The 24,762-nt window shown below is 46.7% G+C and overlaps 1 protein-coding gene across 2 annotated transcripts in view; it reads left to right on the top strand.

Annotated features, from left to right (window-relative positions):
• The first annotated feature begins 3,899 nt into the window (after positions 1 to 3,899).
• The window catches only part of LOC109770550 (vacuolar-sorting receptor 1), a 31,217-nt gene continuing 10,354 nt past the window's right edge, over positions 3,900 to 24,762 (top strand). Inside the window, exons 1-8 of one of the 2 annotated variants that reach the window (XM_020329259.4) lie at positions 3,900 to 4,415; positions 8,917 to 9,609; positions 9,873 to 9,961; positions 10,099 to 10,168; positions 10,249 to 10,332; positions 10,414 to 10,490; positions 10,591 to 10,672; positions 17,716 to 17,798. In XM_020329259.4, coding sequence (XP_020184848.1) covers positions 4,106 to 4,415; positions 8,917 to 9,609; positions 9,873 to 9,961; positions 10,099 to 10,168; positions 10,249 to 10,332; positions 10,414 to 10,490; positions 10,591 to 10,672; positions 17,716 to 17,798 — 1,488 coding nt within the window. In that variant the 5' untranslated portion in view covers positions 3,900 to 4,105. The remainder of the gene's footprint in view (positions 4,416 to 8,916; positions 9,610 to 9,872; positions 9,962 to 10,098; positions 10,169 to 10,248; positions 10,333 to 10,413; positions 10,491 to 10,590; positions 10,673 to 17,715; positions 17,799 to 24,762) is intronic. The other variant, XR_002234612.4, reaches the window with a different exon arrangement.

Raw genomic sequence — 24,762 nt, 5'->3', positions numbered from 1 at the left:
TCCCTTTGTCACCGGTATGTTACTTGCCCGAGATTCGATCGTCGGTATCTCGATACCTAGTTCAATCTCGTTACCGGCAAGTCTCTTTACTCATTCCGTAATACATCATCCCGCAACTAACTCATTAGTCACAATGCTTGCAAGGCTTATAGTGATGTGTATTACCGAGTGGGCCCAGAGATACCTCTCCGACAATCGGAGTGACAAATCCTAATCTCGAAATACGCCAACCCAACAAGTACCTTTGGAGACACCTGTAGAGCACCTTTATAATCACCCATTTACGTTGTGACGTTTGGTAGCACACAAAGTGTTCCTCCGGTAAACGGGAGTTGCATAATCTCATAGTCATAGGAACATGTATAAGTCATGAAGAAAGCAATAGCAACATACTAAACGATCGGGTGCTAAGCTAACGGAATGGGTCAAGTCAATCACGTCATTCTCCTAATGAGGTGATCTCGTTAATCAAATGACAACTCATGTCTATGGCTAGGAAACAGAACCATCTTTGATTAACGAGCTGGTCAAGTAGAGGCATACTAGTGACACTCTGTTTGTCTATGTATTCACACATGTATTATGTTTCCGGTTAATACAATTCTAGCATGAATAATAAACATTTATCATGATATAAGGAAATATATAATACTTTATTATTGCCTCTAGGGCATATTTCCTTCACTAATGCAGCGCTGAGTGTTAAAGATGGAGCGGGAAAATATCCGAGAATATTTTCCCGGTTCCGGCCAATTTCTTCGGTATTGATCCGGAGGGCAAGGTTCCATGTTTGCTATGTTAGAGGCATGTGACAGGTACGTGGATGGCATATTCGGATTCGTCTTATTTTCTGGTCATTTTTCATGTATAAATTATTTTCATCCGAGTTACGGATTATTTTATATGAATTTCCCAAGTTTATTGCATTTTCTGATATTTCTGGATTTATTAATTAATTTGAATTATAGATAGTAAAATACATTTTATACCCACACTGGACTAGACACAGTGGATGACAGGTAGGGCCAGTGGGCCTAGTTGACCATGTCAATCATTTGACTGATCAACTACGTGAATAGTGCATGTCGGTCCCGCGTGTGTGTGACACATTCTTTTAACATGGCTTTATTTGTTTTCAAATAGGTTAATTAACAGGGGATGGCTCACACGTCATAGGGCCATTTAGATTAATTAGGTACTAAACTAATCTAACCAAAATAAGTTCTAATCTAAACAAGGTCGGGCCCATAGGTCAGTGGCACAAAGCCATATGTGGCCATGACTGTGCACGCGCACAGGCACACACGGCGAGCGCCGGCAGGCGCAGAGGCCATGCACGTGCGGCCGGCAGCGGGGTGCCGCGGGGTGTGGCTCAGGCACGACCAGGGGAGCCACCGCGCGGGTTGGCGTGGTGGGGACGCACACGGGGCGCGGCCGGCGTGAGGCAGGCACAGCCGTGAGCAATGGGGTGCGCCCGCGAAGTGAGCAGGGGGAGCGGCGGCCGGAGGCAGGCGCGACAGCGGCTGCGGCCAGCGAGGGCAACAGCAGTGCAAAGCGGCAGCGACGCACAACAACACGGAGGAGCAGTTAGGCCAACTCCAGCGCACGACCCCAAACTGACGTCCGTTTTGCCCGGATTCTGTCTGTTTGGGTAGGGCAATGGGGTCGTGTCCTGGCAGTTTCTGGGATGCGGTGGCCGTGCGCCCAACGCGCGGACGCACCCCGGCCGCATCCTGTCCGCGTACACTTTTCTTTGCAAGTCCATAACTTTTCATCATTGATTTTCGGTACATGGAATACATCACCAATTTTTGACTAGAAAAGCAAGACCAAAGAAAACAAGAACCACAAGAATACATTTTAGAAGATATCCAACTTCCATAACTGCTCTTGTAAGTTGGATTAGTGCCTTCTGGATGCATTCATTGTTGATCTGCCGAGGAGGCTCCATCTTGTGTGCTTCTTTCTTCTTCGAGTCTAAAGAATTAGACGTTGCTTTCTTGCATCTAGTCTCATGTCTAGCCTCTATTCTAGCAACAAGTGCATTAGTCTCATCTCTGGCCTCTATGCTAGCTAAACATGCACGAACATCTACTAAATTGCGCTCTATCAATATATCAATGTACACAATAAAAATTTAAGTTAGCGCAACTAGTCAAATCCGAGAGCATAATCGAAGCTAAAGTAGCACATACCCCGTCGTTTAAGCACTTGATGAACACCCATCCGAGATATTCCGGCGTTGTATACACGCGACGCACGACCTTTTTTGGGCGGCCATCGCACTTAATGAGTGGCAACGGTGCGCCGACGAGCTTTTGGGCTAGCACCGAGCCCGACCGACCACCATTCGTGTATCTGCCGGCGGACCACCGACGGTGTAGATCCGAGCAGCTAGTGGGAATATGTGCAAGAAAATTTAGTGAGGAAAGTGTTTTTATATGATGGACCTACTTAATGATGTGGATAAACTATATGTCAAGATAAATAAGACAGTGGAAATGTTTGAGCATGGTTAATAATATGGCAGCTGCTGACTATACGACGCACCTTTCGTCTCACAAAACTTTTTGAAGCATGTGCTACAACTGACTATAGATATACAACCCGCTTCTTTCATCTCCCCTATTCTCTCTCTTCCAACTCAGCAAAAACATACTTATTTTGGGTGGAGGGAGGTTGTACTAAATCAATGTCACTTATTTTGGGATGGAGGGAGTATTATTTAAATCTTTATTGCCCGCTAACATCACCTTATTAGAGCAACTCTTGCAAATGCGCTATAACCTCCCCGCCCGCATATTTCCAGCGGATTTAGCATATTTGACCACTTTCCGGCCCGAATAAATGTTGTATATTTGGCCCTTCCCATAAAAATATACGAGCGACCCGCAAAACCGCCCCGAGCCGCTATATAGGGTTCACGTCCTTCACTTCCTCCGTCGTCTCCTTTCTCCTCAGTCGCCCCCCTTTCCAAACTCCGGCGAGAGATTTTGCGGCAGCCCATCCATTTCCTTCAGAGCCATGGCGGGAGGGCACTAGCATGGTGGTCGAGGCGGAGGGAGGGGATTGCCGCCGCGCAAGCGCACCTAGCACAACAGCTCCAGCGGGCCCGCCATTGAGTCATGGCACTCGAAGCAGGCGCGTGAACGCGACACGCTATCCTGCAGTGGCGGCCGGTGCGTGTGGGCTCGCTTCCATGAGATCAGGGACGCTCTTTGGCCAACCACCAAGAGGTTGCGCGAGGCGGAGATTGAGCTCGCCGTCGCGAAGGACATGGTAGTGGCCGGTTAGGATGGCGCCGCCGATCGGCTCGAGGCGGCGAAGGAAGAGTACGAGCTGGCCAACATACTCATGAGATGAGGGAACGGGTACTACGCCGTGAGCCGCCGCCCTCTACGTCAAGCTAAATCTACCTTATCTATGTCTTAGTTTTACTAAAGATGATCTCCCGTGTGTTTTGGACGAACTATGTAGCGGAATGCAACTTTTATCCAAGTTTCTAAATTTTGCGTATGCTTTTTGTAGGTTCTGTTATGGGCTGGGCCATAGTTTAAAAAAAATAGTTTTAGGGCCAATTGGAGTAGTCTCCACGCTGCATAAGTGCTTTAGATTTTGTAGCTAAGTTTCCCTTTTGAATTGTTTAACAATTAAAAACTCTTTTGTATAGTCATTTTGTATAGGTCCATGTGCTTAGCACCGTTTCCTTTTGAGATCATCATAATGTTTTTTTTAATTGCTTTGCCACATTATTTTTTTGTCTATGTGACACGCTTAAAATCTGTACACCATGGAGCACTTAAAAAGGATCTAACAATTTTGCAGGACAGATTTATACGGCATCTGCTAATCTGCTCTTATAGCTTGCTGTGCCTGCCCGATATACAGCTGCTCGGTGCACCTGGTCCACGAACCTTCTTCAACGAAGTCAGTTGACAGCGTCACACACTAATCTCAGTCGCACTTCAACAAGCGAGCCGTGGACACGAGAGAGACAGAGAAACCGGCAAATCGCCCAGTAATCTCGGCAGTCCAGTTCCGCTTCCGATCTGAACCCTCGTCCCCTCGCTCCCCGCCGCCACCAGAGCAGTTGAACACGAGCGCGATGTGGGGGCTAGGGTTTAGGTGGCTGCTGCTGCTGCTGCTGGCGTTCGCGGCGGCGGTGGAGCTGGAGGCGCGGTTTGTGGTGGAGAAGAACAGCCTGATGGTCACGTCGCCGACAGCTCTGCGGGGGCGGCACGATAGCGCCATAGGCAACTTCGGCATCCCGCAGTACGGCGGGAGCATGGCTGGTGCCGTCGTCTATCCCAAGGGCAACTCAGACGCCTGCGAGGCCTTCAACAGCGGCAGGAAGGAGCACCTCTTCCGCACCAAGCCTGGAGCGCTCCCCAGCTTCCTTCTCATAGACCGCGGAAGTGAGTGATGCCTTCTCCTGATTTTAATCTCTGTCACCGTTGCTCCGCAGTTTTGCGATGTTATGTGGTTCGCTTGCGGTTCTGGTGGATCCGCTGATATATTTGCAGGAGTCGGCAGTGTGAGCTGCTTTAGAGCAACTCTAGCAGAGTCATCATATTCGCAGTCGCTGTATTGCACACACCACACATTATACTTTTGGAGGCTGAACATGCGCCGTGCAAAGTCAGAGTCAGCCATATCCCAGACTTCGTAATTTTGGTCCATATGAGACCCATATGTCATTGACCACATACTTATTCTCCAATTTGGAAGCTTCTATTTTGCTTCACTGACATCATCAACAGGCCGGTGGCGCCCATGGCACGACCATGGTCGCAGCCGCCGTTGCCGTCGGTCACAGAAGCGGCGAGGGGGGGGGGGGGGGGGGGCACGAGCACGACGGTGAGGGGCGAGGATGATTTCGGCGGCGGCGACTCGATTCCGTCGACAATGCTCGAAATTAAGGCAAACATCCACATGGATATCCCACCTAATGGTTAGCATAATTTTGAACAATGCTGTTGATCCCTCTCCTCCTCTTCCTCGGCGATGAGAGCGGACGCCTCTCCTCCTTTGAGAGTGGCACCCAGTCCAGCCACGGGAAGGGAAGTGGAGGCTGCGGGCAGAGCAGAGGGAAGTAAAGGCTATGGGTGGCGGCAATATGAGCTATGGCCATTTTGTAGGCGCGGGCGGCAGCAAAACATGGCACGCGGCAGGAAAAAGGCGGCAGAAAAATGTGGTGGGAATGGCCGCGGGCAGTTGGCACGTGGGCGACCGCCATTAATTGGCAGGGAGAGATGGGACGCACGGTAGGCTGATGAGGGAGGTGAAACTGCCCTCTCGTGCGAGCAGTTGGCGGATGGAGCAACCTCCAAACCGGAGCCCCACAACCTCCAAATATGGAGGCTTGCAGGCTCCATATGGAGTCCCCTCCATAAATAATGGCGATCAGGGGCCCGATGGCGACTCTGCTAGAGTGGCCTTTTCGGCTAAAATCGCCATACAACAACAACAAAGCGTTTAGTCCCAAACAAGTTGGGGTAGGCTAGAGCTGAAACCCATAAGAACCTCGCAACCAACTCATGGTTCTGGCACATGGATAGCAAGATTTCGCGCACCCCTGTCCATGGCTAATTCATTGGTGATACTCCAGTCATTTAGATCTCTCTTTACGGACTCCTCCCATGTCAAGTTCGGTCTACCACGAGCACTCTTGACATTATCAGCACGCTTTAGCCATCCACTATGCACTGGAGCTTCTGGAGGCCTGCGCTGAATATGCCCAAACCATCTCAGATGATGTTGGGCAAACTTCTCTTCAATCGGTGCCACCCCAACTCTATCTCATATATCATCATTCCGGGCCCGGTTCTTCCTTGTGTGGCCACACATCCATCTCAACATGCGTATCTCCGCCACACCTAACTGTTGAACATGTTGCCTTTTAGTCGGCCAACACTCAACGCCGTACAACATTGCGGGCCGAATCACCATACTGTAGATAATAACGAATTCAGTTTTGTGGGCATTTGTGTGCGTCACAAAGAGTATTGACTGATATATACAATTGGTTGTGAATAAGTGCATGTTGTGGCGCACTTCTATAAATTGGTAGGGACATTTTGTTGTCATGTAAGATGATGAAATTGTCATGTAACATCCGGTGGCGTGGACTCTAGAAAGCACCTCAGGCGTGCTGTTTTCCCTCGGGAGCAGTCCAATGAGCTGGAAATCACATAAGCAGAAGGTCGTCGCCACCTCTTCGTGCGAAGCCGAGTACATTGCAGCGGCGACAGCGGCGTGCCAAGGGATATGGTTGGCTTGTCTTCTCGGCGAGCTACTAAAACGAGATGCTACCCCTGCGATCCTCTACGTTGACAACAAGTCCGCCATCTCGCTGTGCAAAAATCCGGTACTTCACGACCACAGCAAGCACATTGATCTCGGCTACCACTTCATACGGGACTGTGTGTCAAGAAGGGCATGGTGGTTGTGGAGTTCGTCGGAACCAGTGAGCAAAAGGCAGACATTCTGACAAAGCCTCTTGGTCGTGTACGCTTCCAGGACCTGCGCGGCAAGGTCAGGATCGTCGACATCAAGCCCCTCCGACAGGGTTGAGGGGGTGATTGTGGGCTCCACCACTGTCTGCAGATAGCGGACTTAGATATTACTTAGCTAGGAAGCAATAGTCATGTCGGCTAGAGCCTTCTTAGTTAGTAAGGAAGTGAATGCATCTAGACATGTAGTTTTGCATGTACTAGCAGCTACATAGTCGGTTTAGACATCAGGATCCGACCCTCCCTTTGTACTATAAATATAACCCAATAGCTAGCAATAGAATACAGCTTCCTCTCAGCAGAAATCAAGTGTTTCTCTCGCTAGTCCATAACTCCTTTTCTAGCTGCTTACAGCGCCCCAAGTACTCATAGTTCGGCCCCGAGCACTCACAGCTCAGGCTAACAATCTTGTACTTCTCGGAGTCTTCACCGGGAGGTGGCCTTGTTCCCACAAGGGGAGGTAGGTGGAGCTAAGTTCTACCGGAAAAAGTTCTATTCTAAGCTAATCCTAGAGAGGAGGTGGTGGAAGAGTATTTCTAGTCTCCCTCACGATGGGGTAAGTTAGAGGCAAAAGGGAAAAGATACATGGGCCTTTGACCCTCTCACTGCGCAGGCAGGAGAGCCTGGATGTGGAACCAACCAGTTTATTCAAGATGGGAATGGGCCGACCCGGACCTGGCCCAGTGGCCCCAAGGTCAATATATGAGGCCACGGGTCGACCTATTTCATCAGAAATTTGTGGCCTCACTGACCCGTTGGGTACATGAGGCCGACCCAAAAGTTCAGCAAATTGTTGCCCCGAAGACACTGTCATATTTATGAACAGAAGAATATTTTAGTGTAGCCTACTTTGAAGATCAAGATTGACAAAACTTGTCACGTATGCACAGGACATCCCAAACTCCAACACTGAAATATTCCCGACTACTACAGAACTCCTACAGGTCAACCTAAATATTCGATGTCTGCAGTCTACAAGAGTCAAAAACTCCCTACACATATACGCACCGGGACTACTGCAGAACCAACACTTGAAACTACTACAAAATCTACACTGAAGCTATAGTTGTCTCACCTGTGCAGAAAGCACCTACTGAAACTCTAGAACTCCTACTACAGAATCTACACATATACTTACTGACCAAGAACCAAAACAGTAGTAGTCTAGCCTATGCTTGGCTTGCAGCTGCGCTGGGAAGGAGAGGAAGCCGGGAAGAGTGAGCAAAATCCGGAGACTTGGAAGGCCACTGAGACGGCGAGCTGGCCAAGTTCGAGAGGAACAGAACGGCGTTTAGGATGGCGAGCTCGATGGTGGCCGGGGCAGCGGGACGGCAAGCTCGATGGTGGCCGGGGCAGCGGGACGCCAAGCTCGATGGTGACCAAGACGGCGAACAAGAGGCGCACCAGGAGCGGGAGGGACGCTGGCGGCGGCAGAGATGCTCGGGGCGGCCGGCGGCAGAGACGCTCGGGGGCGGCCAGCAGCGACTAGTGCATAGCGAATTGACTGGGTCGACCCATCTGATCCATCGGGTCGCATGGTGCCGGCTCCATTGACCCATGTATAATTTAAGGCCAACCCACTTGGCCCATTGGCCTTGACATTTTGGGTCGCGTCGGTCGACCCGGCCCATTCCCATCTTGACAGTTTATGAAGGAGAGAAGTGGCCATGCTGCATTAATACGTGGTCCACCACTTTATTAGATCCTTCTTGGTTACAGTGATTTCTGAGATGGTTCTAGGGCATCTCCAACAATGTCTTGTCATCGTTAGTTAGCTTTTGCCACATCAGCTAAATCCTATATGGAGCGGAGTAATAGTTAGGAGAGAGTTGGTTCATTGTTGGTATAACTTCATGACCATAGCTACAGGCAAGCCAAGGCAAAAGTAGAGAGAAGACTATAACATGAAAGAACAGAAATAATATAGAATACCCCCTCCGTCCTTTAAAGAGTGTACATCCAACTTTTTTGGAAAGTCAAACTTTTTTATATTTGACCGTGTTTATATAATAATACATCAACATTTATGCCATCAAATTAGTAGCATTAGATTCGTGATAAAATATACTTTCGTCATATACCTATTTGATTTCACAAATATTGATATATTTTTGCATAAATTCGGTCAAACTTTGAGATAGTTGATCCTCCAACAAAGTTGGAAGTACACTCTTTAAAGGACGGAGGGAGTATATAAGTATGGGTTAGTCCGTTAGTGTTACATACAAGCTATTGGAGTAGAATATGTTGTAATGTTGGTTGATGATGTGGATGTCTATACATACATGCTTATGTACAAACTATTGGAGATGCCCTAAACTGAAAAGGGAGTATTCATCTTGTTTAGCCACTTAAGCAACTTAAAGAAAAGGCTAATGTTGTTTTCTCCATGTATGTTATCCAGATTGCCTGTTTGCTAAGAAGGTCTGGAATGCACAATATGCTGGTGCCTCAGCAGTGCTTGTAGTTGATGACAAGGATGAGCCACTGATAACAATGGACTTACTTCAGGAAGATGATGAGGCTGCAAAATATATACAGAACATATCCATTCCTTCTGCTTTAATTGATAAGAAATTTGGAGAACAATTGAAGAAGGCTGTTAAAGATGGTGAAATGGTAAATGTGAATCTTGATTGGAGGGAGGCTGTCCCACATCCTGATAACCGAGTTGAGTATGAGTTGTGGACAAATAGCAATGATGAATGTGGGCCTAAATGTGATATGCTTATGCATTTTCTGAAGGAATTTAAGGGAGCTGCGCAGTTACTTGAAAAAGGTGGTTATAGTCAGTTCACACCCCATTATATTACTTGGTATTGCCCTCAAGCATTTGTTGTCAGCAAACAATGCAAGTCCCAGTGTATAAACCATGGAAGGTATTGTGCACCTGATCCAGAACAAGATTTTAGTACTGGCTATGATGGAAAAGATGTTGTTGTAGAGAACTTGAGACAGCTTTGTGTGTTTAATGTTGCAAATGAGATAAAAAAGCCATGGATCTGGTGGGATTATGTGACTGATTTTCACATAAGGTGCCCAATGAAGGAGAAGAAGTATAACAAAAAGTGCGCAGAAACAGTCATTAAATCACTAGGTTGGCTCCTCTTTTCTTTCTGAGACTTACCATCACTCAGCAATAAACATGTTCATTGTAATTAATTGCGCTTGTTTTATTACAATTAACATAACACATTCATGTTTTTAAGAAATGCACATAAGTTCGTATGCATTTGAATTCACATGCGTATGTACATAATCTGTAGAAATGGCATTGTATGACATCAGAGACCTTGCTGATAGTTAAAGTGGCATCACTAATTTAAGCATGAAGGTAATAGTCATTTTACACTTCAACAGGTTTGGAAGTGAAGAAGATTGATAAGTGCATGGGAGATCCAAATGATGATTCTGACCACCCTTTACTTAAAATGGAGCAGGACTCTCAGGTGAACTGGCCTTATAGAATTAGTCAAGTGAAATTTATAAGTAAAACTGAAACACTGTAGACTATTATCAATTCAATTTATCAACTTAAATACACTTTTGTATCCTGGGGTTTAATATGATCTATGATGTTAGATAGATTGGGAAAGGGTCAAGAGGAGATGTTACCATATTGCCTACTCTTGTTGTGAACAATCGACAATATCGAGGTAAATGTTCCACAAGATCTAATGTAAGGATGTAACCAAATTGCACCTGCTCTAGCTGATTTTAGTCTTGAAAAGAACAGGAAAGCTAGGAAGGAAAGCTGTCCTCAAAGCTATTTGTGCTGGCTTTGAGGAAACTACTGAGCCAAATGTTTGTCTGAGTGATGGTAAGGACAAGACATTACACCTTTCCTTATGTACCTGTGTTTATTAAAATATCGAGTGCTAATCCTGAGTTGTTTTAACAGACATGGAAACAAACGAGTGTCTGAGCGATAATGGAGGTTGCTGGCAAGACAAAGCTGCTAATGTAACAGCTTGTAGGGTATGTATGAATAGGTTGATGATTTTCACTGGACATCACAGTCTTATGTTCTTAAACATTCTCTGGTTTTCTTAATTTGCTGTGATCAATACTTGTCCAGGACACTTTTCGTGGCAGAGTGTGTGAATGCCCCACATTCAATGGCGTGCAATTTAAAGGAGATGGCTACAGCAACTGTGAACGTAATATTCTTTCTGGCTATCTTTGCAACTTCTGTACATGAATGACTGTTGAAACAATTATCTTCCAGTTTGCAATTTACAGTTCCTTTTTAACACTGCTTGCGTCAGTAAGGGGCTAGTAGTGAAACTATGATTGATCAACATTCTTTTGGCTAGTAAGTTCTGTTGTTAAAACTTGCTATATACTGAAGTTAAATTGTGTAAGAAATACATGTATACAACAACAAATCCTTTCAATCCCAAACAAGTTGGGGTAGGCTAGAATTGAAACCCATAAGATCTCGAAACCTAGTTATGGTTCACGCACGTGGATAGCTAACTTGCATGCACAAATGTCCATGGCTAGTTATTTGGTGATATTCCAGTCCTTCAAGTCTCTTAACAAACTCCTCCCGTGTCAAGTTTGGTCTATCCTGACCTCTCTTGACATCATCAACACGCTTTATCCTTCCGCTTTGCACGGACACTTCTGGAGGCCTGCGTTGTATATGCCTAAACCATCTCTGACGATGTTGGACAAGCTTCTCTTCAATTAGTGCTACCCCAACCATATATATCATCATTTTGGACCCTATCCTTTCTTGTGTGGTCACACATCCATCTCAGCATGCGCATCTCTGCTACTCCTAACTATTGAACATGTCGTCATTTAGTTGGCCAGCATTCTAGCCATACAACATCACAGGTTGAATCAATGTCCTATAAACCTGCATTTTAGCCTCTGTGGCTCTCTCTTGTCACAGGGTACGCCAGAAGCTTGGCGCCACTTAATCTATCCAGCTTTGATTCGATGGCTCACATCTTCATGGATATCACCATCCTTTTGCAGCATTGACCCCAATATCAAACCCAAATTCTTAATCGTGCATGCGCAGGATTTGGGAGAAGCAAGCGGCCGCCTCACACACGCATGCATGCAGTCACATGATCCAAATTTGTCTTTATTCATCTGACGTGGCACATATTGACAACGCATTTCAATTCCATGTCTGATGAATGTGTACGTGCATTTGTTCGGGTTTTCATTTTTTTAAAATCCATATCTTTCAAACCGTGCGTCGAAATTCAGATCCGTTTTCACCGTTGGAATCCTCGCGATGAGATCTTTAAAACTACATCCCGCATGAGTATGTTTCGATGGAATATTTTTGATGCCAAATTTGGTGCTATATGGTGCAACTCTATTACTACATGGTGCAACTTTAGTACCTTTCGATTCCGAAGTCTGCTTCACAACTCTTTAACTTTCTATTAATCCCCGTCCGATTATCCTCGACTAGCACGACATCGTCCGCAAAGAGCATACACCATGAGATATCTCCTTGTATATCCCTTGTGACCTCATCAATCGGCAAAGCAAAAAGATAAGGGCTCAAAGCTGACCCTTGGTGAAGTCCTATTTTAATTTGAAAGTCATCAGTGTCGCCATCACTTGTTTGAATACTTGTGACAACATTATCGTACATGTCCTTGATGAGGGTAATGTACTTTGTTGGGACTTTGTGTTTCTCCAAGGCCCACCACATGGCATTCCACAATATCTTATCATAGGCCTTCTCCAAATCAATGAATACCATATGCAGGTCCTTTTGCTCCCTACATCTCTCCATAAGTTACCTAGAAGATAGCTTTCATGGTCGACCTACCGGGCATGAAACCAAACCAACGTTTGTGACAGCTTGTCATTCTTCTTAAGCGGTGCTCAATGACTCTCCTATAGCTTAATTGTATGGTCCATCAGCTTAATTCCAGTGTAATTACTACAAGTTTGAACACCCCCTCCCCCCCATTCTTGAAGAAATACATGTACAACATAGTTTTTTTAGCACAGTACAGATGCAGACGCTCATACATATGCACATACACTCACCCCTATGAACGCACGCACACCCTACCCCGATGAGCACCTTCGAGAGACTGAGCCGACCCGTCATCTTGAGATTGACAAAGTCGCCACAGATGCCTTCATAGTCGACGGGAACGTCTCCTCCCAATGAACACACATCGTCGGAAGCCTGAAATAAATCCAGGAAACTGTGACCACCACTGCGAAGTCTAGGACTTGAATCCTGATGGGTTGGTTCCACCACAAGGGATCTAACCATCTGAGCTACACTCAGTTCGCTACAATATAGTTATTTATATGTATGCTAGTGTGTCTCTTAAAGCATTAAGAAGCATGTAAACCACTGTGGGCTATGAAACCGTGCTGGTATATTGTCATGGTCATTCTGTTTGTATATGTTATGAGTTCGTATCGGGGGACATCACAAAATACTAGAGGAGGCGTGATGGAGAACTTTGATAATGACAAGGAGTTGTTGCAAGCCTGTAGGACTCTTGCTGTCGGAAAGCGAGAGATGCCAATGGTGTGCCGAGACAGTAGAGCTCCACAAAGTCTGCAGTTATGGAAGTGCGGAAGAGGTTTAGGAAATCAAGAGTGCAGTCCATATGGCAATAGGAGTTTCATAATTGAAATAAGTTCAGTTTGGCCAGCATTTTATGTTTGCTAGACGTTGCAACCTTTTTATTAGACTTCTTCGCTAGTTGCTTTACCAACCGGATCTATCTTTACTATCACAGCCTAGGCACCTATTTGATATTGCCGGCTCTGGGCTCCGCTGAAAACACTTGAAGAAAATGCACAAATCGATCAAGTGCCATTAAACAACAAATAATTGGGAACTCCTTACCATCCATGACATAATTATTGCATGAACAAGATAATGAAGAACCCTTGCAACTTGTGAAGTCAACAAGCAGGCGTAAAATCAGGTTAATGTGGAGGGAAGAGTCCATGTAATATAACAACAACAACAACAATAACAACAACAACAACAACAACAACAACAATGAAGCCTATTGTTGTCCCAAGAATGTTGGGTATGCTAGAGATGAAACCCTATAGAACCTGTCAGAATGCCCCCAAAAAGAGAGAGTACAAGCTGTTGAAGTGTGTATGTGGATTGCCTAGCCCTTCCATCAGTTCGGACTTTTGGCTGCGTTGGCTAATGCATGAAGCTTAACATGGTATCGAAGCTAAGGTCTTGAGTTCAAGTCCTAGCTTTCGCCATACCTCTGAGTCTATATACGTGTTGACTTCCCGTGTCACACGCAAGAGGGGGTGTTGAAGTGTATATGTGGATTGCCTAGTCCTTTCCATCAGTTTGGACCTTTGGTTGCATTGGCTAGTGCATGAAGCTTAACAAAACAAAGTGAATGAAAGTAAATTGAGGTTCTGGTACATGGATTGCTGATTTCCATGCTGTCCTATCAAGAGCCCTATCAAGAGCCAAATCCCTGGGTACTTTCCAGTCTTTTAGGTCTCTTTTTACTGCCTCCTCCCATGTCAACTTTGGTCGCCCTGACGCTCCTAGTATTTTCGCTACTCTTTAGAATACCTTATGTTGGATATGTCCAAATCATCTTAGCCGGTGGCAGGGGTGGGCAAAAAAATCGAGGATTGAAAACCGACATCGAAGCCGAATAGACCGAAGACCAAAAATTCGGTGCTTTATACGGTCCTGATGTGTGAAAAACCGAAATTTATTCGGTGATCTCGGTTTCCATCCAGGGTTGATTGAACTGACCGAATACATCGAAATGCTACGCATTGGCCCAAAAAGACTAGCAAAGCCCAGCAACCCATGTGGCCCAATTAAAGCACACATTGTACTGGATCCTAAAAAAAGAACGCACAGGCACAACCCACCCTTGCTGCTCGACAGCAACAGCAGCCCCACCCCCACGCGAGGACAACTTCCGATTCTCCATTTCTAACGTAGCCACCACAGGTGTTTCTTTCCTAGACTCCCGGTCTCATCCCTGGCCTACAGTGAACGCTGCAGCCAGCGCAAGCAATGGAGGCGCCTCGGCCGCCCGACAACTGGCGCCCAACGCCTTTTCTCTTTCCTTCCTTCGTCTCATCCTCGGCCAGCAGTGAGCGCTGCAGCCAGCTCCGGTAGTGGAGGTGCCTCGGCCGCCCGGCAACCGGCGCCCAACGCCTTATCTCTTTCCTTCCTTCGTGTCTCCTGTGTCTCCTTGGGAGACTGCATCTTCTTTTCTTTACCTATCTCCTTTACCATCTCGTTGGGATTGCTTTTTGATGGATTCACGTCCTCATAAGTAGTTCATTAGGACACACTAGGTGTTCTTGCCTGTACGATACATTTTTCCCTTCCTATCTTTCTTCCATAGCTCAGATTTTCAGAGAACCGGTTCCATTCGAATTAAAACGAGGACCGAACTGACTTTTTGGTTGACCGAAGCCTTGGTTAGCAGTTTCTCAAATGACCGATCGGTCATGAATATTTGATAACTGTATTTCTCAATAACCCGAGGAACCTAACCGATCGGCTTAGCTAGACCAAATGCCCAGGCCTAGTCGGTGGACAAGCTTCTCTTCAATCGGTGTATGGCCAACATCCACATTAGCATGTGTATCCCAGTGACACTCATTTGTTGGATGTGTTGTCTCTTAGTAGGCCAAGACTCGACTCCATATATCATCGCAAGTCTGATTGGTGTCCTATAGAACTTACCTTTGGGCCTTTGTCGGACCTTCTTGTCACAGAGGATGCCAGATGCTTGCCGCGACTTCATCCACCCTGCTTTGATTCTATGAGTAACATCCTCATCGATACCACCTTTTCTTTGTAGCAGTGATCTCAAGTATCGGAAGGTGCCCCTCTCAGGCACTATATGCCCCTCTAAACTAATATCTCCTTCCTCGCACCTAACACCACTAAAGTCACACCTCATATACTCGGTTTGGTTCTACTAAGCCCTTGGACTCTGCAAGTCTTGTCTCCACAATTCGAATTTCCTATTGACACCCAACCTAGTCTCGCCAACTATTACCACATCATCGGCAAGAACCATACACTAGGGGATATCTTCTTGTATATCCTCTCTGACCTCGTCCATCACTAAGGCAAAAATGTATGGGCTCAAGTGTAATCCTTGATGTAGTCCTTTAGTATTTGGGAAGGCATCGGCCTCACTATCACCTGTCCGATTACTTGTCACAACATTATCATACATATCCTTCATGAGGGTAATGTACTTTGTCGGGACTTTATGTTTCTCTAGTGCCCACATGACTGTCCTTGGTATCTTGTCATATGCCTTCTCCAAGTCTGATGAAAATGGTATGAAGATCCTTCTGCTCCCTATAACTTTCCATGAGCTAATGTGGCAGAAAACTCGCTTCTATAGTCGATCTTCTGGGCATAAAACCAAATTGTTTTTTCATGACATCCGTCTCTCTTCTTAAGTGATGCCCAATCACTCTCCCAAAGCTTCATAGTATGACTCATAAGCTTAATTCCTCGGTAATTAGTACAACTTTGAATATCTCTTTTATTCATGAAGGTAGTACTTGTGTACTCTTCCTCCACTCTTTGGGCATCTTGTTTGAAAAATATGGTTGAATAGCATAGTTAGCCATACTACTGCCATTTTCACAAGGCACCTCAACATCTCAATAGAAATACCTTCTGGTCCCAAGGCCTTTCCTCCTTCCATCTTGTTAGGGCCTCATTAGCCTTGAGCTCTTGAATCCTCAACACGAACCGTCTATTATTGTTCTCATCAAAGGGGTCATCTAGCTCAGGCATAGTGTTCTCATTCCCCACATAGAACAACCTGTCAAAGTATTTTCTCCACCTGTTCTTGATCTCCTGATCTTTCACTAGGAGTCGATTTGCCTCGTCCTTGATGCACTGGACTTGGTTGAGGTCCCTTGTCCTCCTCTCATGATTTTTGTGAGTTTTATTCTCAGATTCTATCTGAAGGGTTTGCGATCGTTGTGGAAATCCCATTCTCGCTACGCGAACGTACTCCCCAGGCGGGATACTTAACGTGTTAGCAGCTTGTAAACGTCCTTTTCTCCTTTGTGTCTAGTCGCCGGTATAGCTCATCATAGGCTAACCCCCTTGCTTCACTCATAGCTTACTTTGCTTTCTTCTTTGCCTCTTTGTATTTCTCCACATTGCTGGTGCTTCTATCATGGTGCCAACTCTTGTAGCACTCCTCTTTGATAGCCTTTTGGACATCTTCATTCCACCACCACGTGTCTTTGGGTTCTTGCTTCTTACCGTGCGTCACCCCTAGCACTCCCCTAGCTACCTTCCACAACAACAATCACATACGATGCACCCTGCTTCTTTTTCACTCTTTTTTCGAGAAAACGCAAAAGACCTTTGCGTTTCTTTTCATTGAAAAGGGAGAAGTTCAGTTACAATCGTCGGTTACATCCGGCTTAATGCACGTCCCAGGTTTGTGGCAGCACAAGGCGGAGGCCAGGTGCCCCGGCTGCAGCCCAAGAGCGGGCCTCGTCCTTAATTCTATCTAATAGCGTGTTGAAGGATGGTGTTGCATTGTCGAAGACGCAGCTGTTCCTGTGCTTCCAAACCATTCATGGCACTAGCAGCGCAACAGATTTCAGGGCCTTGCGTAGGATCGGGATTTCATCTCATTACATTACATAAACTCTTCTATGTATTGCTGTTGTGAGTTGTGACCGACCGTCTCTAACTTCTAAGTCTACTTGCTAGCTTCATTTTATTCAGTTAAAGGTCTTATAAATTTGTATGGCGATGGCCATGCTTGAAGGTGACATAATGTGCCTATTAAGACCCGAAAATATAAAAAAACTGGCGCCTTGGTGGGTTAGGTGCATGCAACTGTGCACCTCTAGCTAACTGTCCAACTCCCAGTTTATGAAACCCAAATCATATAGTATTATTTCATGGAAATACGATATATTCCTACTGTCCTGTACTAATCATTTGCTGGTTAGCAGGGCACTAAGCACTGAATGATGAATTAGTTAAAAAATCATGATTGTGGTTCTAAGATTTGTTCTTTTCAGAAGTAGCTGCTGTGTAATGTTGACATTCGCATCTTAGAATTGCACAATTTGTTTCGATTTGCATGATTATATGACACATGCTGTGAACTGCACAAGTGTTTTTTTTTGTGTGTGTAGTGGATGATTAACAGCGTGAGAAGTTTATACTGAATAACCATTTTATCTACAGCCGCTGGTCCTGGAAAATGCTTGATAAACCATGGTGGGTGCTGGCATGAAACTCGCAATGGAAAAACATTCTCTGCTTGTCAGGTACATTTAGGCACGTAACAAGTACATGTAATTGTTAGGAATACGCAATTTGTATTCCCATGGGGCCATAGACCAGTATATATACATGTGCAGGAAATATGCTGAAAACCCCTTATACAATGGGGTAAATGCAAAAGGCTACATGGCTATATATAGTACTCAACACCCCTCCTCAAACTCATGGTGGATCAACAACACCCCTCTAGTCTGGGCTCAACAACACCCCTCTAGTCTGGGCCTTCGCAAGAAATCCTCTAATTTAACTTGGAAGGCACATACTGAAGAGCAATAACTTGATCCTGCACACCAGCGCACACAAAATGGCATGAACACCAATATGCTTTTTTCGACAAAGATGAACACCAATATGCTTGGTGAGCTCATGCTTCACAAGGTTGAGCGCAATTCTAATAGCACCTGTACTGTCAAATAATAGCAGAGTAGGTCTAGTGACAGAAACACCAAACTCCTGAAGTAACCAAGTCAGCTCTGCTGTCAAAAGAGCCATAACTCGCAACTCAGCCTCTACACTGAATATGGACTGGATAAGAGATACCCGAACGAGTGACAACTAGATAGACAAGACTCCCAACAAGATGACGATAACGTTTCGCGGATCAGACAAGGGGTCACCATTAGTATCACGGAGGTGAACATTAAGCTCCATGGGAGTCTCAACTCGCTCATCAGTAAGAGCAACACAAGCAAGAAGATCCTGGCTATACTTTCCTTGAGAACGAAAAAAGCCATGAGAGGTAGAAGAGATCATGATCCCAAGAAAGTTGCAAAGAGGGCCAAGATCAGACATAAGAAACTGCTCACTAAGACGCCTTTCACAAAGGCAATATACTCGGGGTCGTCGCCAGTGGTGTTTGACGCTTTGCTCACAAGGTACCATGGATAGCGGGGATGAGTATTTCTTTCACAACTTCATTTGTTCATCGGATGATTCGTCCTAGGATGACGAAGAGCTTGTGGTGGCTGCATTGGTCGTCCATGACCACATTGGTAGGCAGCGCCCTCGGTTCAGGGGATCAATCCCGGGGTGTGACGCCCCCGATTTCGACCGTACGCTAATCACACGCAAACGTGTACGATCAAGATCAAGGACTCACGGGAAGATATCACAACACAGCTCTAAACACAAAATAAAATAATTCAAGCTTCATATTACAAGCCAGGGCCTCGAGGGCTCGAATACAGAAGCTCGAAACACAAGAGTCAGCGGAAGCAACAATATCTGAATACAAACATAAGTTAGACAAGGATGCCTTAAGAAGGCAAGCACAAAAACAACAACGATCGAAGAGGCAAGGCCTCCTGCCTGGGACCTCCTAACTACTCCTGATCTTCGGCGGCCTCCATGTAGCAGTATCCGTCAGCGGTGGCATCTAGCTCCAGGGATCCACCATCTGGTTGCATCAACCGGAAAGAAGAAGGAAGGGGGAAAAGGGGTAGCAAAGCAACCGTGAGTACTCATCCAAAGTACTCGCAAGCATCAGATCTATACTAAGTATGCGTTGGTATCAAATGGAAGGGCTGTATCTGTGGACTAAACTGCAGAATGCCAGAATAGAGGGGAAAGCCTAGCCTATCGAAGACGAGCATCTTCAAGCAGCTCCAAGCATCTTGCAGCATGTAGAAGAGTAAAGAATAGCAGTTTAATTAACAAGCATGTTGTAACATTAAGGCCCAGAGATCCTTCCTCGACTCCCTGCGAGAAAGCAATCCCGGGGCCACATATCCATCACATATCAAGTATCCATTTCTAGTTGTATAAGATCAGGATACAAGTCTGAATGTCCATTACCGAGGACACGGTATTCGAATATATGTCTTCCCTGCAGGGGTGCACCACGTTACCCAACACGCTCGATCACTCTGGCCGGACACACCTTTCTGGGGTCAATGCCCGGCCTCGGAAGATCAACACGTCGCAGCCCTACCTAGGCTCAGCAGAGAGGTCCCCGCCGGTCTACATCCTAAGCACTCCGGGGTCTTGGGCCCATCGCCCGTTGCACTCCGGGTCGTTGCGAGCAGGGTGGATACCAGCACCGCCTCGGATGGCCAGCACGATCCGACCGTGCCGCAATGCTGAACTGGACATCTGACAAAGCTTTGGCTGATGCTGCGACGTCGAGGCCCATAACTATTCTCGCGTGGTGGTTAGTGCGTAAAGGCCAGAGGCCAACTCAGAACAAATACCCAAACCTGTTAGTGCATTATTAAAAAGAAGTGACGGCTGTCGGGACAAGTCCGGAGCTATCACCCCCTCCCGGGTGATACCGCTAAACAGCCAGCCGCCACCGTCACATCGCACGGGTGCTCTCCGGGCCCGCCCGGCTTTCACAACGGTCTCAAGTAAAGTCAAGGTAACTGTGTGTCCAGACATCAAGGGGAAAACCCGAGGAATCACCCCCGGTGGATTCCACTCAATGTAATCATCAAGGTGAACGTAAGAGGGACCACCCTCGAGGTTCACACTTGAGGTGTTGCACGACAGAGCCGTATCGGGAATGGTGAAAGAGGAAATCACCCTCGATGACCACGACCGAATAGCTACACTACAGAATTATCATCAGGAGTGCGTTATGAGGGAGCACCCTCGGCACTCGATAGTAGCTCTGCAGAGTCGAGCAACAAAAAGGGGCGTGATGTGATGTGAGGTGTCGGGCTCTGGTCATCGATCACGTTGATCGAGTCGTCGATGATGAAGCAGGGGCAACAAAGGACAAGGTGGAGGTCACTGATGGATCACTAACCAACCTATACTAAGCAGTTTAGGATAAGCAGGTAAGGTACAATGAGCAGGTTACAAAAGCAGGCTATGCATCAGAATAGGAGCAAACAATAACAGTAGCAAAATCTAATGCAAGCATGAGAGAATGGAATGGCCGATATCGGGATGATCAAAGGGGGGGCTTGCCTGGAAGCTCCGCTGAAAGGGAAGAAGGTTCGTCATCGACGTAGTCGATCACAGGGGCATCAGCAGCAGTCTCGGGGTCTACCGGAGAGAAGAGGGGGAAGAAACAGTAAATATAAAGCACACAGATGCAACACAGATGCACGATATGACATTAAGCGGTGCTAGGGGTGTTCTAACGCGGTGATACACGGTATCGGCGAAGGGGGATAACGTCCGGAAAGTTTTCTCGGAGTTAGGCATTTTCGGACAGACGAACCGGAGGGGAAAAGTTTGATGTTCGCTATGCTAGGGGCACGTGACGAATGAACGGAGAGCGTATTCCGAATCGTCATATTTTTCTAAGCAATTTTCATGTATAAAACTTTTTCATCCGAGTTAGGGATTATTTTCTATGATTTTCTATAGTTTTTAGCAATATTCTGAAATTATTAATAATTCGAAAATAAACACTAAAATGCTAGATGCACCCAGCACAGGGTACACAGAACTGCACCCAGTGGCTGACAGGTGGGCAGGGGGTCCCAGTTGACCAGTCAACGTTTGACTGGTCAATAGGGCGTGGGCCCCCCTGTCATTGACTGATTAGACTAATTAATCCAGTTTTCAACAAAACACGTGATTAGGCTAATTAATTCTAATTAGACTTGATTAAACTAGTTTAATTAAGTTAATTATTTTTATTATATATATGTTTAATTAAGTTAATTATTTTTATTATATATATATATATTTCCTTTTTCTTTTCTCTTACAACAGGGGCGTGGGGCCCATAGGCCAGTGGCCCAGGGCCATAGCGGGCGTGTGGGTGGCGGTTACGGGCGCTGGGCGTGGGCGCCCGTGTGTGCCCGAGGCCACCAGGGGGCGGCGGCGCCGGCGACGACAGAGGCCGGCCGCGGCGCGGCCAGCGCGCGGGCCAGACGGCAGCAGCGAGCGGGCGAGGGGCGGCGAGCGAAAGAGGGAGTGGGGCATCGGCTAACAGGAGCCGCGGCGGGCGCGCCACATCAGCAGGAGGCGGCGGTGGCGCGGGCAGTCATGCGGGGCCGCGCGGGGCTTGTGCGAGCTGCAGAGGAGGGGGAAACGACGGGCGGCAGCCAGCGCAAGTGGGAAGGCGCGGGGCAAAGGGCAGCCGGCGCAGGCAGCGGCGGCTGGCCGGGGCGCGTGGGGAGGTGAGGCCATGGCCGGAGCAGGACGGCGCGGGGCGCGGCTGGGCTAGCGGGAAGGCGCGGGCGACAGGGGGCGTGGGCGAGCACGGGCGAGGGCGGTCGCCGGTGGGGCGCAGGCAGCAACTGCGGCGGAGGAGCGGCTAGCAGCTCAGCAGCAGCGCAGGCGGGCGAGCGCAAGCAGAGGCGGCGGCCAACGGTGGCGGTAGCAGGCGCACAAGGCTGCGGCGGGCATGCGTATGTAGCGGAGGGGGGGGGGGGGCGAACCAGTGGCTTGCGCGGTCGCGGACTACGGCAGGACACAGAGAGGGGCCGCCGGATGGCTGCCACGGCGACAACCGGTGCTGTGGCAGGCATCGGCGCTGCCCACGATCCCCCCGTGAACAGGGAGGGAGGGGGTAGCGGGGAAGTGGGCCGGCCTAGTGGTTAGGTGGGCCAAGTCTAGTGGGCCGGCCTAGTGGTTAGGGGGGGGGGGCGCGAACCAGTGGCTTGCGCGGTCGCGGACTACGGCGGGGCACAGAGAGGGGCCGCTGGATGGCTGCCACAGCGACGACCGGTGCCGTGGCAGGCATCGGCGCTGCCCACGATCCCCCCGTGAACAGGGAGGGAGGGGGTAGCGGGGAAGTGGGCCGGCCTAGTGGTTAGGTGGGCCAAGTCTAGAGGGGGAGGGGGGGCTTTGTTTTATTTCTATTGTTTTGCTTTTAGTTATTTTCTATACATTTGCTTTTCTATTTTACTATCTATTTATTTTAGATTTATAAAATATCGAAATATGTATTTGGCAACCCTGTGCCCGATTGCAAAACTGCCACACACATCCAACGCCGTCAGTTCCTTCCCGATCTCCTTCCTTTCCCGCACGTCCTCCTGATTTCTTTCCTTTCCCGCGCGCCTCCCGATCTCCTTCCTTTCCCGCACGTCCTTCCCGACCGACCTCCCCCGATTTCTTTCCTTTCCCGCACGCCTTCCCGATTTTCAGGCAAAAATAATGCTTCGACTAGGATTTGATCTCTGGTCTGCAGGTAATCAACAAAGGGAGCTAACCACCTCACCTATGACACTCATTGTTGAATAAGCTAAGGGAAATGCTATTTTTGACATGTTTTTGCCTTTAATATGTTAGCACTGAAAAACTTTTTGTTTCACCTATCAAACCTGGCACATAAACTTTTTCCGTGGTAAATTCTCCATCACCACCACGATAAATGATGCACCACCAACATGATAACTTTTGTATACCACGCGGTACATTATGTGTAAGTAGCATGGTCATAAGCACTGAAGGCGTGATAACTTTGGCGAAAGCATCGTGGTAACTTTGATCATTGGGAATAAATTTGTTGAACCCGCCCCCCGGTAATTTCTGTAAATAGCACGATAACATTCACGCCATAGACCTGATAATTTAGATACAAACATCATGGTAACTTTAACCATTGGGGAAGACAAATGTGAAAAGATACCCGATAATTTATGTGTAAATAGATGGTAATATACGCAGCGCACATCTGATAACTGAGGTAGAAACCCCATGGTAACTTTGACCGTAGGGATTTTTTTTTTGAAAAGATACTCTGGTATCTTCTGTGTAAATAGCACGGTAGTATACCTCCCTCCCCTAGCATTTTTGTGTGTAAATAGCATGAAAACATATGCACTGCGATAACTAAACACCATGATAAGTTTTTGACCCGTGGGGGGGAATTTGCTGAAACATACCCCTGATAAGTTTTGTGTAAATAGCATGATATTTTAAGCACTACGGGCTTGATAGGTTACCTAGAATCACCATGATAACTTTTTGTCCCGGAAAAAAGTTGTTCAAAACATCCCCAATAATTTTTGTGTAAATAACATGATAATATAAGCACCGCATAACCGATAACTTGCAATATAAACATGATGGTAATTTTTTTACCAAAGGAAAATAAGTTGTTTAAAACATACACTCGCCTCGCGCGTGGGCCTCTTGGATAAACACAACACATGGCGTGCCAAAGGAAAGTCACATAATGTTTAGTGTCATGAGGGGCACACGTGCTATAGGCGTGATAAGTTACGCAAAAACATCGTGGTAATTTTTGACCTATGGAAAAAGCTACTGAAACACACCCAGGTTTTTAGGTGCAAGTACCATGATAATATACGAACTGTAGACCCGGTAACTCATGTACAATCCCCCATGGTAACTTTGACCGGGGGGAGGTTGATGTACATATACCCAGATAACTTATGTGTAAGTACCACGGTATTTTACACATCGAAGACCTTATAACTTGTGTACAAAACACAGTGGTAACTTTGAAGGGGTGTAGTTGTTGAAGCATAGTACCTGGTACATTCTATGTAAATAGCACGGTAAGTTACGCAACACAGGCCTGATAACTTGCCTACGAATACCATGGTAACTTTGTCCTGAGGAGAAATCATGTGGTAGACATGAAGAAGTGACAGTTTTCTCGAGGGTGGGCGCGCGAGATGTGCGGGAGAAGCAGGTTTCTCGGGCGAGCCTGCAGGGTCGTTTGGGAGGAGGCGAGGTCAAAGGACGAGGGATCGTATGGTACTTTAAAATGAAAGAAGTAGAGGTGTGGCAGTTTTGCTTATATGGCACACGTGTGCCAAATATCACAGTCCATAAAATATGGGGACAACACCTAAATTGGTTTTACTTTTAACTTTTTTGCTTATTTGTCTTATGTTTTATTATCTATTAATTTTAGTTTTATAAAACACCTAATCAGCACCTAAATTAATGTTACCAAATATGCTACTGCCATAAAAAGTCTCACTGACCAATAAAATAGTTTAACATTTTAGAAATTATAAAAGGCATTTAAATGATTGTTTAAGCCAATGTTCTAATTATTTTTGAGCATTT

Source organism: Aegilops tauschii, chromosome 1, assembly GCF_002575655.3.
Source record: "Aegilops tauschii subsp. strangulata cultivar AL8/78 chromosome 1, Aet v6.0, whole genome shotgun sequence".
Lineage (NCBI taxonomy): Eukaryota > Viridiplantae > Streptophyta > Magnoliopsida > Poales > Poaceae > Aegilops > Aegilops tauschii.
The sequence above is the reverse complement of the archived record's forward strand: the minus strand, read 5'-3'. Positions and strand labels throughout refer to the sequence as shown.